The sequence below is a fragment of the Ambystoma mexicanum genome, chromosome 3q, assembly GCF_040938575.1.
Source record: "Ambystoma mexicanum isolate Mex_15411 chromosome 3q, UKY_AmexF1_1, whole genome shotgun sequence".
Taxonomy (NCBI): Eukaryota; Metazoa; Chordata; class Amphibia; order Caudata; family Ambystomatidae; genus Ambystoma; species Ambystoma mexicanum.
The window spans coordinates 752,927,004-752,944,162 of NC_090926.1; the positions used below are offsets into that span (position 1 = coordinate 752,927,004).

At 46.9% G+C, this 17,159-nt stretch overlaps 1 protein-coding gene across 7 annotated transcripts in view; it reads left to right on the top strand.

The window, feature by feature from the left end:
• Positions 1 to 17,159, top strand: part of FBF1 (Fas binding factor 1) — a 1,089,678-nt gene that overhangs the window by 498,387 nt on the left and 574,132 nt on the right. For all 7 annotated transcript variants that reach the window (XM_069654733.1, XM_069654729.1, XM_069654732.1 and 4 more), the window contains one exon: positions 11,293 to 11,366. In XM_069654733.1, coding sequence (XP_069510834.1) covers positions 11,293 to 11,366 — 74 coding nt within the window. The remainder of the gene's footprint in view (positions 1 to 11,292; positions 11,367 to 17,159) is intronic.

Below are 17,159 nucleotides of genomic sequence, written 5' to 3' on the forward strand. Positions count from 1 at the left end.
GTTCCATCAGTTACCCCAAAACTGTATTGCCACCCTTCCAGCTTTGGATAACCTTGTCAATCTTGCATCAGAAGACGCTGGATTTTTAGCAACTTAAACAACTTCATGAATAGGCTGTTAGATTTTAACAGAGCTGGTTTCAATGTAGATAGGATGTGCCTACTGGCTTGGGTAATGCTTGCTCTTTTTTGTACTTAAACTTCTGCAATTTTAAAATACTTCTTCTGGATGTTACAAGATTCAAGCTTTAAAGGAGAAACAGGTGTATGCATATATATATATATATATATATATATATATATATATATATATGCAACCACTCTTTGATAAAGATTTGAAGCTTCAAATCAATGCAAGGGCTTGCATTCCCCTTCGAATAAGCAGAGTGATACTTTGACTGTAGTCGGGAATCAGAATTGTCCATACGCAATTTCTTCTTGATGTTATAACACTTGCAATGATTTGTATACTTCAGGTTTAACCTTCCGGGTGATTTCAGCAGCGTTCTCCCTCTAAATTGGAGAAACGCAACCACTCTGGTGAAGTCAGTTAGTCGACAATGAGCAAAATGGAAGCTTTTCTTGTATGCAAGCAGTTAACAGATTTTAAATGTGCGCGTGATACATTTCCTTTGTTGATAGAATGTCTTATAGCAACAAACAACATTTACTCGCTTTCTTAAATGCAAGTTGTATTTGAGCTGGTTACAGTTACCGGCAAGGGGTTTTCAGTGATTCGGGGTACGGGGCTTCACTCACCGGCGCCAGAAACACTGTGGTTGCGGGCGGCTTCCACTTCCCGACTTTTCTTTCTAATACCACTGCTTCAGAAACTCTTGGGACCCACATCCCTCTGCAGCATGGGCGTCTCCAGTCTGGCCTCGACCGTGGGGAGTCTCCTCCAGTCCTCTGTCCCTCTGCTTGCTTCTGCACGCTGGCCTCAGGGTGTAGCACGTCTTCAGCTCTGCAGTCAAAGCAATTAGGTGCACCCAGGGAAACCTTTAACTTCACCACGTTTCTCTCAGTGCAGCCACTGCCAGACAGGGTTTGTGAACACAGGACCAACTCAGTACCTGCAGGTGAAACCTGCACTTTTCTAGTCCCGGCGTCTCTCAAGTGATCACACTTCCACGTGAACTGCTAACTTTGTGATCTTTTCCTTCTGCTACTACTGCCAGCCTTCCAGCTCCTGTTCCAGCTCCTTCATTTGCTCCTTCCTGCTCCAGCCTTTTATGCATCTCAGGTGGGGCAATTAGGTTGAGGTGCAGGCCCCTAGTGTTAAGTGCCTGAAGCTTTTCTACCTACTTACCTGTCCTTTCCTTCTGCATGCCTCATCAGCCCTCTTCTTCGTCCCAGTCCCTGTGGGATTCTGGGACACGTAGTTCTTTTTAATGAAATTAGGTTTTTCTTCTTTTACATTATTAAAGGTAAGTTTAATTCCCTACTTTTCTTAGAAAAGGGATTGTGGATTTTAGTCTTATTAGAGACAGATGGTATAGAGAAGGTAACACTTTCTTCATTCCTTTTGGTGTACCCTTGGCATTGATCAGGACGTTTAGGTTTTGGGATACATAAGACCTGTTCTGTTGATATAATAGGTTGAGGAGTTACAACCTTGGAGCTTACCATTTTAGTCTTACTAGGAGGTTGGGATATTTTAAAGTGGCAATAAGCCAAAACCTCCTGTGACATAGTTGCAAGAGTATCCGTCTCAGAGGAAAAATACTGCGTCTCATTCCACGGAATCGCCCCACTACCCAGGGCCTTGTCTCCACCCTGGTGATCCTCCCACAGTACACCTCTCCCAGGATTGGGATCAGGAAGCGTCTGCCCTCTCCTGACCACCTAGGAGGAGACTTTTTTTATTTTTTTTATTTTATTGTAAAACTGCAGTTCAATACGTGTATCAAACTTTTGTTACATAGCACTAACTCAAAAATGTAGCTAAAGTGCTCCATTCAAAGCTAAATTGGACTACTCGGCTCCCCGCAGTTAGTAAGGACAGAGCTCTTTTTCTTTTTCTTTTTCTCTTTAAGTTTTGTCCATCATTCCTCACGCATAAATAAAGTCTTGGTTCACTTCTTCAGGTTTGGTCTGTGCTCAGTATCGCATCTAGGAAGTTGATTATGCTGCATGTGAGCTTAATATTTCTCCCAGCCGAGACAGTTTCCCACTACTCATCTGCATCGTACAGGATGGGTTTATAAGAGAGCAGGTGTAACTCTCGGGGAATGGTAAGCTGGGTGCAAGCTGTTAAGTGTTTTAGTGTCTCCACTTCACCTGAGTTGCAAAATCTGCATTTATTTGAAGAAATGGTTTTAGATCGATGTCGCCATAATGATTCTCTGGAGAACCTCCCTTCAAGCTGCTGCCACAGGGAATGGTCGAGATTCCACCCTGTCGCTCCACCAAAGGTTATGATGGGGATGAACTTCTGCGGATAGAATGAAATTAATGGCGCTATTGAAAATTTTCCAAAATCTTTATTAATTTTCGCTCCTTGTAGACCTAATTTAGTTGCTCTTTCCAAAAGGTCGGTTGACTATGCAGATTCGCAAAGGGAGTTGTTAACCATGATGCCCAGGTATCGAATCGAGGTTACGATACTTAGATATTCTTTTCCAATAGCCCATTTGAAATTTTGGTCTTTCCTTGATACACTTTTTCCAATGCACATGATCTTCGTTTTTCCTGTGTTTAGTTGTAGGTCATTGGCTATTAGATATTCATTTAAACTGAGCAATAGATATTGCAGGCCGATCTGAGTTAGATCAATTAGCACGATGTCATCGGCATATACAAGGCATTTAATGGAAGTTCCATTTATCTTTGGAGAAAAACTGTGCGCAGATTCCAGCCAATTTGGTAGATCAGAGATGAATAATTTGAATAATTCAGCGGCAAGTGGACATCCTTGCTTGACACCTTTGTGCGTTGAAATTGGCTCCGTCAGTACGCCTTGTGAATTCACTTTCACTTGTATTGTAGTGTTAGTATGCAGAGCTATGAGGGGGTCAAGAATTTGAGCTGGACAGTTCCACCCTTGTAGTTTGGACCAGAGTTTGTCTCGATTTATTGCATCAAACGCTTGTCTGAGGTCGACAAATGCGAAAAATATTGTTTTCTTCGCTTTTAGGGCTTCTAATTTTAGAATGGTTAGTAGGGTGAGGTTTGCGTCAACAACTACTTGTTCGACAAAGCCTGTTTGTCGACAGTCTGTTTGATTTTCCTTGGCTGCCCATGACGTCAGCTTCAGTCGAAGAAACGATCCGAATATTTTTCCCATCGTGTCCAGCAAGGCAATGGGCCGATAGTTCGAAGGATCGTCTCGGCTACCCTTCTTGTAGATTGGTGCCACTATAGCTTTGGACCATGAAGCAGGCGTTTGTCTTGACATTGAGATTTGACAAAACAGACTTTCCATAAATTTGGCCCAATGATGCTTATGTTTTTTTAGCGTGATGTTCGAAATTTGGTCTGGACCAGCTGCTCTTGAATTCTTTAGTTTTTGAATGGCCAGTACTAAATCTTCATGGGAAGGAGTTATATCCCAAGCTTCAGAAGAGATGGAAGAAAGAACTTGTGGGTCTTGGAACGGCTGTTCATATGCCTTTGTAAAGTAGTCGACCCATTTCGAGCTCGAAATTTCATTTGATATGTTTGAGATTGTTTTTGTGATTCCTTTATTTAATAGAGCCCATATTTCACGCGTGTTTTTGGTGATTAATAACTTTAACATAGTTTCAGCTCGGTCTTGTTCAATTTTCATCGAGTGAGATTTAAGCCAATTTCTGTATGCCTGACGTCGATCTTTTAAGTCCTTTTGTATGTCTTTTTGATCATATTGGGACTTTATCAGGCGTAGATCTTTCCTCAGTACTTTTTTTGCTGCAGCGATTTCATTACTGAATAGATGTTTTGGGCTGTGGCCATATAATCTTGAATTAGAATGTTTTGGCAAGAACGCGGCGAACATCGGAGCGTATTCAACATCATTTAAATCAGCAAGACTTAAAGCTAGTTTCAAGATTTGCGGGCCATTGGTTTTAAGCCTATTTCCGGCAGCATTTATTGACAGCGGTAGATCGTAGGTCTCGGGATGCGGGTAGATTTCATGATCTAGTGATAGACATAACATGTCATGATCGCTTTCGGCCTTCGGGACGACCTCGAGTGACACGACCCTTTCGAATAGATTTCGAGAGGCCCAAATGTAGTCTAAGGTGTTTCTACATTGGAGTCGCTACCAGGTTGTCTTGCAGGGTTGGTCACCTTTTGTATTGCCGTTTACCATCTGACAGTTACGTGAGGCAAGGGCTCGAGACCAAAATTGACCTCGTTCAGGTACATCAGACTCAGGTATCTGGTGGTTTTCCATGGTTTGAGGATTGAATCGAAACCAGCTGCAATTCAAATCGCCACATACCATCACTGCTAAGTTGGTGTACTTGAGGAAGGCGTCGTCAATTAAAGTTGTTACCTTATCGATGAAATCTGGGGTGGAGATCATTGCTGGATTCCAGTAACAATTGATTTGATGTCTTGGAGTTCGTCATGTCAGATCGAATAATCGTGCACTGCACAAATGGATTCGGGTTGACTGCAATAATGGGGGTCATCCAGTTATACATTTTCACCATAGTTAATAAGCCTGAGTAAGGACGACCTTTGGGGGTTTTTTTTGGCCGGGTTTAAAAAGATACTGTATCCATCTCGGGTGGGCGCTTCAGGAAGCCATGTTTCTTGAAGGCAGATTATGAAGACATCGTCTCGAGGTTCTGTAAAGTTGTTGAACAAATGCATAAAGCCACGGGTGTTCCAGGACATAAGAGTAAGCTTCATCCGAGTCACTCATTGTTAATGGTTTTGGTCGTTTCTTCTATTAGCAACAGGTCTGCCTCCATCTCTTCCGGCTAAGCGGTCCAAGTCGTTTCGCGATCTATGCGGAAATGCTAAAGATTTCCGTAGGGACATCCGGCAGGTGGTACTTTCGTAATTATTTGTATTTGTCTTCCTGGTCGAAATTCCTTTTTGATTTATCAAGTCAGGTTCCAAGGTGATGTCAAATCCAAAGACCAGCAGCTCTTCGACTGCTTGTAATAAGATGTTTTTCACAGCACGTGAAGTTATGTGTAGCAGCACTTGGTCTGTAGATTTTTCCGTTGCGTACTCAACGATTTTTATGTCGTCGGTCGTTATTGTCCGGAGTTGAGGGACACAGGCGAATAATTTTAGAACATTAGCTCTGTTTAAGTTTAATTCATGTTCATCCGCATGAATGTTCTGGAGTCGGAGTTTCAATGAAGTTGTTGCAAGTTTTGAGGTAGTATCGTCATGTACTCTAGTGCGAAAGTGAACATCAGTTTTCCTCTGATTCAATGTTAGCTTAGGGTTTAGTTTTGAGCTGACAGGTGAGAATGAGACCTTTGTGACAGTTGAGTTGTCTTTTATTGAAACTTCACAAGAGCGTCGTTTGCGCAGGTTTTCGTTCAGAGGGATTGACTTCTCTGCCAGTTTGTCGAAAGCATTTGTTGGAGTGGCTTCGTAGGAGGAAGCGTTGTGTGTTTCGCTTCCAATTGAATATGTAGATAAGTTACATAGGTCTGCAGAACTTACATCGGCCGAGCTAGACAGACTCTGGATGTCCGAGTCTATGCGTCGCGTTTTGCCTAATTGTTTAGACAGAGCTTTGTTCTGACCTTTTGGTTGGGGAGACCGTTGAATTTGTGATGAGCTTGCTTGTGAATGGCCAGTTTTTCGCTCAAACAGACCAGTTTTTTTTGGGGTAGTCAGGATTCTTATGAAATTTTTTACATTCTGACGTGTACTTTTTTGTGGCAGTTCGTTGTGGCCAATGTCGGTATGTTTCTTTTTGACAAGATTAGGACCCTTCTTGGTCGTTTTGGTTGTGGCAAATGTTTTGGCTGGGCCACTAAATATGTTGAAAGTGGTCGGTTGCAAACTTACTTGACCAAGTGCTTCCACGGAAGTCTCAGTCAGTAGGGGAGCACCATTTTCTGAAGGGCCAGCGATGTCCGTATGTCTTGGTGAGTCACAGGGGAGCTCAGATTAAGATTGGACCAATTGGATGGGAGCTGAAACGCTAGTATCAGGTTTTAAGGAGGAGCAGACATTGGTTGCTGCAAGATTTGTCTCGTTTGGCAGTTGATCGTCGCCGTTTGGAACTGATGAATTGCTTTTTGTACTTGAAGGCGCCGCATATACTTGAGTATTAAGATTAGCATTTTTCCTCCATTTCACAGCGCCTAGCAGACCTTCTGTAAGTGTATCGTTTTGGCAGTGATGTCTTGCGGCCAAGTCACCTAAGCGTTCTTGCCATCTTGTTGACTGGTCAGCATTTTTTCCATTTGTATTTGAAGAAAGTCTGTGAAGAGATCGATTTTGTCTATTTTTTGAGCCAAGATCTGCATCATCGCTCCTTGGTCGGATATTTGACTTTGTAGGGCTTCATATAGTTTAGTAAAAGGTGCCAACGCGACTGCGGATGCCGAGAGAACATTGTTATGAATTTGCGTGATAGCTTCGATTGAGATGCTTGCCTGGAAAATATTTGCAGATGTTGCATCTTGTTCATTTGAAGATGAGATTGAACAATCCAAATGAAACTTGGATTTGATGGGCGAAAGAGTTCGTGGTAGATTAGACGGCGGAAATTCACCATGAGGGGACTTGTTTAGAGAGAATGGGGAGCTTGCTTGGGCCAATTGGTGGTCTTGGGCTTTTGGGAGGGTTTGAAGATTTGACTTTAGCTCTGCAATTCTTTGTAAACGTCTTGCCCTGGCAAAAGAACTGGATTCCAGGTCAGATGGCTTGTTTAGTACTGTTGTCAGGGGCAATTTTGGGGAATGTCCGCTCAAAGCTCTTGTAGCGACTGATTCCTCTGGTGCTTGACACGCGTAGCTGCTACGGTTACCATGGACCGAGAGCTCAGGCGTGTGATTCGGGGTGGAATTGTTGACACACTCTTTTACTGGTCGTCCTCTTAGAAGCGTTGATGGACCGTGGATTTTTTTGATGATTTGTTCACTTTGAGGGCACGCGTGATTGTGGTCTGTTGGCCGCTCAGCGGTCGTTGCTGCCAAATAAAACGGAGGGAGAGAGGTTAGGTGGCTGGACGTAGGTCTTAAAGAATGTAGGCTTTGTGACAAGTTTTTTGGAAGAGCCACTGCAGTTGATTTCAGCTGTACAGACGGTGCTGTTTGTGCACAGTTTAAAGAACATTGCATTGCCTCATCGTTTGACAGGTTTAGAAGTTCGTCGTCACTCACCGGAAAGGAAGAGGCGACGTGATTGATGTGGCACAAAGGTTGTATTGGTTGAATAGGTTGGGCTGCCGGAGCATCAGGCACTGAAGGAACTGGGTGAATCGAGAGATGATCTATTGTGTCCAGAGAAGCAGCGGCCGCAGCAGCACTCGACAGAAGGCACGTTGGCACAGCAGAAAGCGAGCTGACAGTCTGGACTGCCGGATCTTCTCCAGCGTTGTTAATCGATTGGAGAATCAGTGGAGGATTGACAGAGATAGGATGGGGGCCTGCAATCACTGGGGGCTCAAGGGCATCACCGTTGGAGGTATCTAGCGACTCCTGGCTCAACGATGGTACAGAACCCCCATATCTTCCCTGGTGGATTTGATCCACAAGTAGGTGTACTGCCGAGGCCGTCTCTGAAGTTCTGAGTGGGATGCAGTCATTAGAACAGAAACGGATAAGTGGTTGCGCTTCGTTTGGACGTTCATGACTCAAGACTTCAGGACGTAAATTAGGTTTATGGCAAACAGGCGGCTGCTCTGAGTGTTCTAAGTGAGCGTTTGATAGAGCTGTAGGTAGGGTAAGCGATGCGAGCAGAGCTCGACTAGCAGTTTTGCTTACCTTTGTTCCGGGTACTGCTTTCATCGCGGTCCAAGGATTAAGCATTCGTCGTTGTTGGAGCGTTTTCTTGCGAGTCTGAGGCCCTTCTGGTGTTAGCGTCATCGAGGCTGAGATTAAACGGCTGTGGCTCTGGAGCTCCCGGGAGCGGACTGGTGCAGACTGGACTCGTCGCCGGACTCAGCGCCGCGCACCGCGCCGGCAAGACCTTTTTAAAGGTAAGCGGAGTAGAAACAGGACTGGACTGACTCGAAGTGCAGCTCCTCGCAAGAACAGAGAATAGAGACTGGTGCAGACTGGACTCGTCGCCGGACTTTAGGCAGGGTTTTGGTGAGGGACCCGCAGGATTCCCCACAGTGCTTTGAGGTGCTTTTAGGTGCTTCTATGAAGATTGCCTAGCAAGATTTGGTGAGGTTGCCTAACAAGGCCTGGGTGAGGCAGGTAGTTGTTTTTTGAGGTGACAATGATATCTTGGAGAAGGTTGATTAGAAGTCTTGGGTAGATATAAAGGCAATGAAAATGATGGTTGCTTCTTCGTTAATGACTTTTTGCATTTTAAGTGTCTTGTGCATAGTGACCATTATGGCAGTATTACTTATTTTTCATTATTAAAAGATGTACTTTATACATGAGAAAGTAAGAAGCATTCATTGAGTGTTAATTACTGAGTGTCTTGTTGAAAGCATTTGAACATGAACTTTAAGAGTGGGTTCATCTAATTAAATGTATTGTGTATTGATGTGTTATATATGGTACATATACTTATGGAGGGTTACTGGAAGGTATAAGCAGTGGACTATCAATACAAAATAATGTGACATTAGTAAACTTCTCCTGGGCAGATTAAAGGGATTAGCCGCCTACTGCAGGGGTTGTTCCCTTCTCTGTTTACTGATGCACACTGACAGGTATATGCTCTTCCCTGCCTCTATTCCTACCACAGTCCCTTCTGGGAGGGCGGGGTGGGGTCTTAGCCACTCCCCTTGGGTTGGGGAAGGACTCTGGAGATGGGGGATCCCATGGGGGATTTTGGCAGAATTACCATGATGGTAATTCCACCAGTGGTAATTCTGCTGAAAGGTGGCGGATTTACCTCCAGTTCATAGCTGGAGGTAAATCCACCAACTAACGCCAAACTCATATTTGGAGCGGCAGTAATGCAGCGGTATACGGTATTACCTGCACTGCACAACTTGTAATGAGGCACATAGGGCCTCATTACGAGGTAGGAGGTAGCCATGGTGCTATTAGCACCATGGCTACCCCCTTACCGCATACCGGCTCCAGGTTCTCAGAATGGGTATTTACCGGGTCATTCCAACCTTGGAGGACCCGGTAAGTCCCCATTCTGAGAACCATTCCCCATTCCCATAGAGCTCAATGGGAATGGGAAAGTAGCTAATAACGGTACCGCAATTTGCCGTACCGTTATTAGCTCTGAAGTCCCTTAGTGTGTCCCGTCCTTAACACCTGGTCAGACCAGGCGTTGAGGAAGGGACCTCGGAATATGGAGGTAAGGAATTACCGGCACCGACACCCTTACCGGTGCCGGTAATCCCTTACCTCCTACCTCGTAATGAGGCCCATAGTCTCCCAGTAGTGATATTCGTAGAAAGTAATCAGTTTCCCCATAAGAATGAGCAAATAGGCAAGGGACGTAGCGCAGAAGGCTTTCCTTGCCTCCTAAAAGTCAGGCCAGGGTTCAAAACAAATCAAAAAGAAAGGGTGTGCCATTGAGGCCTATTGGACTAAAGCAGCACCTGGAGCTGAGATTCAAGCACTGCAACTGACCAAAAATAAAACAAGTGTCCCAAAGTGACCTCTGCAGCCCCAACCCCTAGGTTATTTTTAGCTGGACCAAGCACAGAAGATTGTATCCCCAACTTATTCCGGAACTTCTGCAAATGTCTCTGGAGAAATCGGAATTGGGTTAACATACCTGTTTCTCCCCCCGCCACCTCCTGTTCTTCTTAGGGTTACAATTGGCATGAAGTCCTGTCCCTATCTCTGTCTTTCCCGATTTAGATCGGTGGTGATGTGGTCAAGGATCCTCTCGTAGGCCAATCGTAGTCTAGTAGGATTGAGAGAGTTGTGTGATTGCTTACCTGTCTACCAGGAGTTATTGTGTTGCACTGTGTGGACTCATTGCAGCCCTAGACCACTCTCACTCCCTTCCTGAGTCTAAGCCTTGCCGCTCTTCTACCTACCTTGATTGGGTTTGGCTAGACTTCAGCGCCTTTCCTGTTCACCATAATAGGTGGCCTCCCAAAACCCACCTCAGTGTGGAATTTGGAAATCCACCTTAACAACTGCACTTTGTAGCACCTCTCCACTTCTGTTCTGATTCTAACCCTCCTCAATGTAATGCCACATGCTCATTCCTCCTCCCATCATAGGGTTGAACACTCCAGATCGAGGTCTCACCTCCACGCCATGAGCGATACATTTTAAGTACCACTTCTTTAGCCTTTATGGTTTTATTCTGGCTCTCAATCTCCTGCAGCTACTGATGTCTCCCGCCTACCACCTTCTGTTGTTTTTTCTCTCCCTGTTTCCAGCCACCTGCACTCTTTACTGTCTATCGTTCACCTACTTTCATCCTGAATTGCCAACTCACTCCAAACTTCTGCCCTCATCTTCTTCAAACGTAGATCACAAGTCTTCCTGGGAAGTCCATTCTGGAACAAATGTGGGTGTCCATCCTTCATGTGTGTATTCTTAATATTGTGTCTTTGTGATTGGAGAGTTGGTGATGACTTTCCCTGCCCAACTGTAGCATATGTTTCATCCTGGGTAAAACTGGTTGGTCGCTGGAAATAGCATAATTTTGTGTAGCATAGTTATAATAGTCTTTTATGATATTGGGCCTCTGCTTCATTGAGTCAGGGTTGGGGAGGGAGCGGAGTGTTTTTTGTGGGGTTGTGACTGTCCCATGCTACTCTGTCCCGGGGGCTAAGTGAGGATGAAAGGGATCTACCCCATGCCATCACATAAACTATCATTCCTTAGCTCAGGGAGATCAACGGCCCCATTGGACACCAGATTAAATGTCCACTGAGTAAGTTAGAGTTACACTGGTTAGTAACTACTGCCTTTGATGCCATTTGATACATAAGGAGTCATCTACCAGTGTTAATGTGGGTATCGCAGATGATAGTCTATTTACTATCAACACCCCACATGAAACTGTTGACTGTGTCTGCTAATGTGCATTAGGTGAAGCTCGGTAAACCTATAGTTTTCAATGGCGAGCTTCTTAATTGTAGGGGAGGGTGTAGAACACAAGGATGTAACAGACGGTGAAAGTCTTTGTAAAGTGACTGCATGATTTGAGTAGTTAAATTAACAGTTTTAACTGTACAAGTAGGTATAACATCACTATCAATGCTTTGTCTCCCCAACAGGTCTTCAGCACCCAAGGAATCCCTTCATGAGGTTGTTAATTCAGCTCCCAAGAAGGTGGAGAACATACGCGATGGTAGGTCTGTGAGAGAGAGAGAGAGAGAGAGAGAGAGAGAGAGAGAGAGATATGAATTGCAAGGTGTCCTGCCCTGAAAGGAAACCGTTCCTGAAAATGCTTCCGTTCATAGACATTACACCCTATTCAATTAACTAAAGGTCCATATGAGACATCTTGAGACTGAGATGCCTCCCTATGAATACATGAAAACTTTATCGATCATAAAAACCTTTTCAAGTTCAGAACTTATTTGTTTGTTATGGACACTTTGGGAATCATTTACCTTTTAAAAATCTTGAGGTATTTACCCTACTGTTTGTCCTCCACTATAGAGTGGAGAGAATACAAACACAGCCGAGGTCTTCTGAAGACTTTAAAAAAGAGATTCAAACAAAGCACCCAGATGACCACCAGGGGGCGCGGACGAAGATGGCTGTGTGAGCAAGGAGCTCCGCGCCAGGCCATCAAGTTTTAAGGGAACCCCTGTGAGCATTCAGGAGCTCTGTGAAGGGCAGCTGTCCCCCGCTCGAGGGATAACGCACATCGGCCCGTAGAAACGCGTACCGAGCTCCAGATACAGTGGCTGCTCCTCCTCCACACAGGGACAGTACCAGCACAGCGGCATGGAGCTTACACAGCACAGCGGGACATCCGCCATCACCGCTGCTCCTCCTGTGCAGGGACTAACAGTGTAGAAGCACCAGCACCATTCTAAGGCAGGTTAAGAGGCTGGGGAGAGGCGAGGTACACCCCCCCCATTGACTTGCCACAAGGAGCTGGAGCTCGCAGAGGCGAGAAAGGGAGAACCTGATAAGGCATTGGGGCAACTGGCCTCAGCCCTCCTCCCCAGGGTGAAGGACATCATAAAGGCCCCCAGGCCCCTGAAACAGGAGACACAGCTACTGGAGGGTAGCAGAGCGATGCCCCACTCCCCCCAAACCGCTCCTGCACGGAGGGAAAGAGCGCGCATAGCGCAGTGCGACACCTGTCTCCCCGTATGCCCCACCTGCCCAGAGGCAACGGGGTAGAAGCACCAGCCCCGTTTGTAAGCACGACAAGAGGCTGGTAAGAAGCGAGGCACCTGCCCTTCCCGCACTGGCCTGCCACGAGGAACAGTTGCTTGCAACGGCAGGCGGGGGAGACCCAGATACAGCACTGGGCAGCTGGCCACAGGCCACTTCCCCTGGGCAAAGGACGAGAGGGCCCCCCCTCCACAGAAACCGTCAAAGCACCAAAAGTATAAGGAGGACCGAAGTGCGCTGTAACCCCTGCCAACACTGACCAGGACCAGAGTCAAGCTCTCCAGAAGAAGGCACTAGTAGTTCAGGCACGGAAAGGGCTCCAGCATCCAGCGTGCCCGCTATCAGTATTGAAGGCGGGAAAGAAGTATGGCAGGCAAAGCTGGAGCAGAGAAGGGGACCCTGGGGGGGCATACAACAGGACCTACATGCAGTCCTATCAAAACTAAGGGCATTCAGGGCGGAAGTCCAGGGGTTGCTTGGTGTGCTTACGAAGAGTGTTACAAAGGTGGAAGACCGAGTGGAAGCCCTGGAACACTCACGCCGCAGACTTTGGAGATGCGACTGAAGGAGCTTGAGCATAGAGACAGGGAGATGCGATCTAAAGTTGACGACATAGAAAACAGGGAGAGGAGGAACAATCTCTGCATTTGGGGGCTCCCAGGCCGAGATACAGAAACCTCGAAAAGACCCTGAAGCAGCTATTTCAGAACTTGCTGGGGGCTACGCCAGAGAGAGACATTAAGTTTGACAGGGTCCATAGAGGCGTAGGTCCCAGTGATGGACCACGCTCAGTGGTGGCTAAATCCCACCACTACACCGATAAGGAGGACATCTTGTAACGAGCAAAGGAGCAGGGCACAATCGAATGAGGAGCTCAGATTAGGATCTTTCAAGATCTATCGGCACACACACTTGATCAGCGTCGCAAGTGCAGACCCCTGACGAAATGGCTTCAAGATAAATGGGTCAGGTACTGCTGGCGCTTTTCCTTTGCCTTCATATTCAAGCTTAAAGGAGAAAATGATGTGCTGCATCAAGGGGAGGACGCAGACAATCTTCTAAAGGAGCTACAGACGGAAGAGGAGCAGCCGGAAAGGGAGAGCCAGCACCAATTGCAGGAGCGTTTCAAACGGGAGGAAAAGGGATGGGGGCTCTAGACGCTCTATGAAGCCGAAGACCAGACATTCAACCCCGCCGAAGTGAACCACTGCTTTAATAAACTGTTGACAGAAGGGAGGTGAACAAAATACTATCCTGCCAAAAAATGGCTTGCTCAGTGGGGAAAGGACAGCCAGGCCGACCGCGAGTCCCCACACACCCTGGTGACCTGGGGATAACTAGGTGTCTCCACACAGTTGGGCTTCAGGCCCTGTTCTTGTTTGCTTGTTTTTTGTAGGGGGGTTGATGTTCAGGGTAATGGTGGGAACCATGGGAGGGTGTTTGGAGGAGGGTACAAGGGAAGGGGGTGGGAGAAATGGCATGCACAGAGAAGGGACGTCCAGGTCATATGGTGGAATATTGCCCCGGGTACAGGGGAATTTCCCAAGCAGGACTATGGTTGATCTTAAAGTTGCTACTCTCAACCTAAAGGGTTTGAACTCCCCCCAAACAAACGATCCTTGACTTATAATATGTTCCGGTCTCTCAGGCTGTCAGTCCTGTTCCTGTAGGAAACACATTTCAGGCAGGGGATGGAGCACCCTTTGAGGAAGTGGGTGGTGGGGCAAATGTTTGGGCCTTTAACAGGGAACATATAAAGGAAGGGGTGGGGATTGTCCTGGCAAGATCCTTCTACATGAAGGAATATCAAATCAAGAGGGGCTTCAGAGGCAGATTCCTGCCGCTCTAGGGTTACGTGGAGGGAGGTCTGTTGGGAGGTCTGTGTTAATATCCCCGCAAAATTATTGCCATACAAATGGACTTGGCATACATACTTGCCAAGCGCAGGATCGCCATGGGGTGGAAAGCATGCAACAGGCCGAAAGTCGAAGCTTGGTGGAGTGATCTCCAGAAATGGACCAAAGCCGAAACGGCAGCATGGTATGAAGCAGTCAATAGGGGAGGGGAGGAGGAAGCAGAAACCCTGACGGCCTGGAAACACTTCTGTATGGGTCTGCACAGGACTGCTCAAGCGAATATGAAACTTCTGAGAGTATAGGAGGAGAGATTCCCTCTGTGGGATGATAAATAGTAGGTGAAATGGAGTAGGCTCGATTTGCAGGGAGGGTAAGGGTGAGCGGCAGGAACATATGGATGCGCCCATGACGTTAATGTATCACATAAATACTGCTGGTTGTTTGTTAAAAGTTGATTGTTGTAAAAACCAATAACATTTGTTTTAAAAAAAATAATATTGCCATACAAAAATATTGCCATTTTTGCAGCGATATTAAGGCATGGAACCTGCTGGGGACACCCCTGCAACCCCTGCATTATTTTTAAAGGAGCGGGGGACACCCCCGCAACCCCTGCTCCTAAAACCCCCCAAAATTACCCCCCCCCCCCAAAAATATTGCCTATGGCCATTCCATACGACCATATATACGGCGATATTTTTGGTGGGGATAATATTTAGTGATCCCGTTCTGTTTACCTTGGCCACAATGTACGCACCCAACACGGGGCAGATTCACTTTCTCAGGAAGGCGTTCGCAGCACTGGATGAATGGGGGGATGGGCACGTGCTAGTGGGAGGGGGGGATTTCAACCTAGTAGCGGACCCGGGGCTGGATTGGTAGTCAGCAAGAGGGGGAGCAACTAAGCAGATGGGAAAGGAGAACAGAGAATTTGCAGCCCTCCTCAAAAAGCACTTTTGGGTGGATGTATGGAGAGCACCCCACCCTCAGGCAGGGGGTTACACCTTCTTCTCTCCCCCCACTCCATGTACACCAGAATAGACCTATTGTTGATCTCACAGGAACAAGCAACTGATATTCCTTCCCCCAAAATAGAAACGGTCAAGTGGTCAGACCACGAAATGCTTACGGGATGCTGGAGATTCGATGGCAAGAGAAGGTTCAACCCGGGGTGGTGATGGAATGATGTGCTACTCCAAGACCCAGTGTTTAGGGAATATTTGGGGAAAGAAATCCAAGTTTACTTCGAGATCAATGAGACGGGAGAGATCCACCACAATACTGTGTGGGAAGCGGGCAAAGCCACTATATGGGGGCTGCTGATAACGGAGGGGGCCTGGAAAAAACAAGAGAGAGGGCTTATTGAGACCAGACTATGGGAAGAAATCCGCAAGCTCATTGCTCAGTTGAATGAGAGGGTGAAGAGACAGGACAGACTTGCTATACGACATTCGCGATAATTGGCAGGTCCTACATACCACACTTATGGGGGAGGTGGTAAAGAAAATGAGATCTACAATGCAATTAGGAGAAGGTGGACCGGGTGGGGTCACTGCCGGCAAACAGGGTGTGGGGGAACAGAGGGGATTGAAGGGTAGAAAGGATCCAAGATGAAGAAGGGGCTATGGTGGGTCCGTGGGAGAGGATACCTGTGTGCCTTGCAGAATACTATGAGGAGCTGTATAGGAAAGCCCAGTGGGCTGGGGGACCAAGCAGTAAAGGTGTATCTTGAGGGCCTGGCTATCAGTTCCAAGAGGTGCTGGCAGCACCACTGGCGAGGGTCTTCAACTCCGCTAGTAAGGTGGGCGAAGGGCCCCCCTCCTTTTTGGAGGCTAGAATAGTGGTAATTCCTAAGCCAGGGAAGGACCCTACATATTGTCAGGCGTATAGACCCATCTCCCTCCTCAAAATGGATGCTGAGATCCTCGCAAGGGTGCTTGCCACCAGGCTCGAGAATATCCTCCCTAGACTGATCCACCCGGGCCAGACGGGCCTTTTCAAAAATCAGCAGGGGTGGACAACCTACGTAAAACTCTGCATGTCCTGCACTAACCAACGGTCAAAGAAGGGGGAGCTCTGATACTGTCCCTCGATGCCGAGAAGGCATTTGACCGAGTGAGCTGGTCGTTTCTAAAAGGGGTGCTGGCATTGATGGGAATGGGATGTAAGTGGGGGAGTTGGGTAGCAGCCCTGTACTCCACCCCCAAGGCAAAAGTGGTGGTTAACGGGGAAGAGCCGAGACCCTTTGGCCTAGGAAAAGGAACCAGGCAGGGTTGCCCCCTGTCACCGCTACTCTACGCACCGGTCATGGAACCCTGGGCAAGAGTTATCAGGGGCGATGGCCAAATCCGAGGGGTGCGAGTGGGAGAAAAAGAATATAAGTCTGTTTGCGGACAACACCTTTCTGTACATCACCCACCCCCAGGCTTCCCTCCCAGCACTACTGGAGAGGCTTGAAATATATGGGGAATGGTCGGGTTTCAAGGCGATCCTTAGCCAAATCGGTGGCATACCCGGTAGGACCCGAGAAAACCCATATTGGGGAATATATGAAGGGATTGGGTTTTAGTGTGCATGGAGATGGGTTCCTTTATTTAGGTGTGAAGATATTCCAGGAGACCTTTGAGGCTTATTAAGCAGCAACTTCCCACCACTTTGGGAGAGAATAAAGAGGGATCTTGAACGGTGGGCTAGACTTAACCTGTCGTGGATGGCAAGGCTCAATAGTATTAAAATGGTTATCCTTCCCAAATTCTTGTTTCTTTTCCAGATGCTCCCGGTGATTGTACCAACACCCTTTATGGAAGTAGTCAAACGCAGGCTCCTGAAATTCCTATGGGCAGGGAAGAGGCTTAGGATAGCTTACAGCACCCTTATTCTCTCACTGGAGGAGGGAGGGGTGGGTCTTCCAGATCTTGGGACATATTACAGGG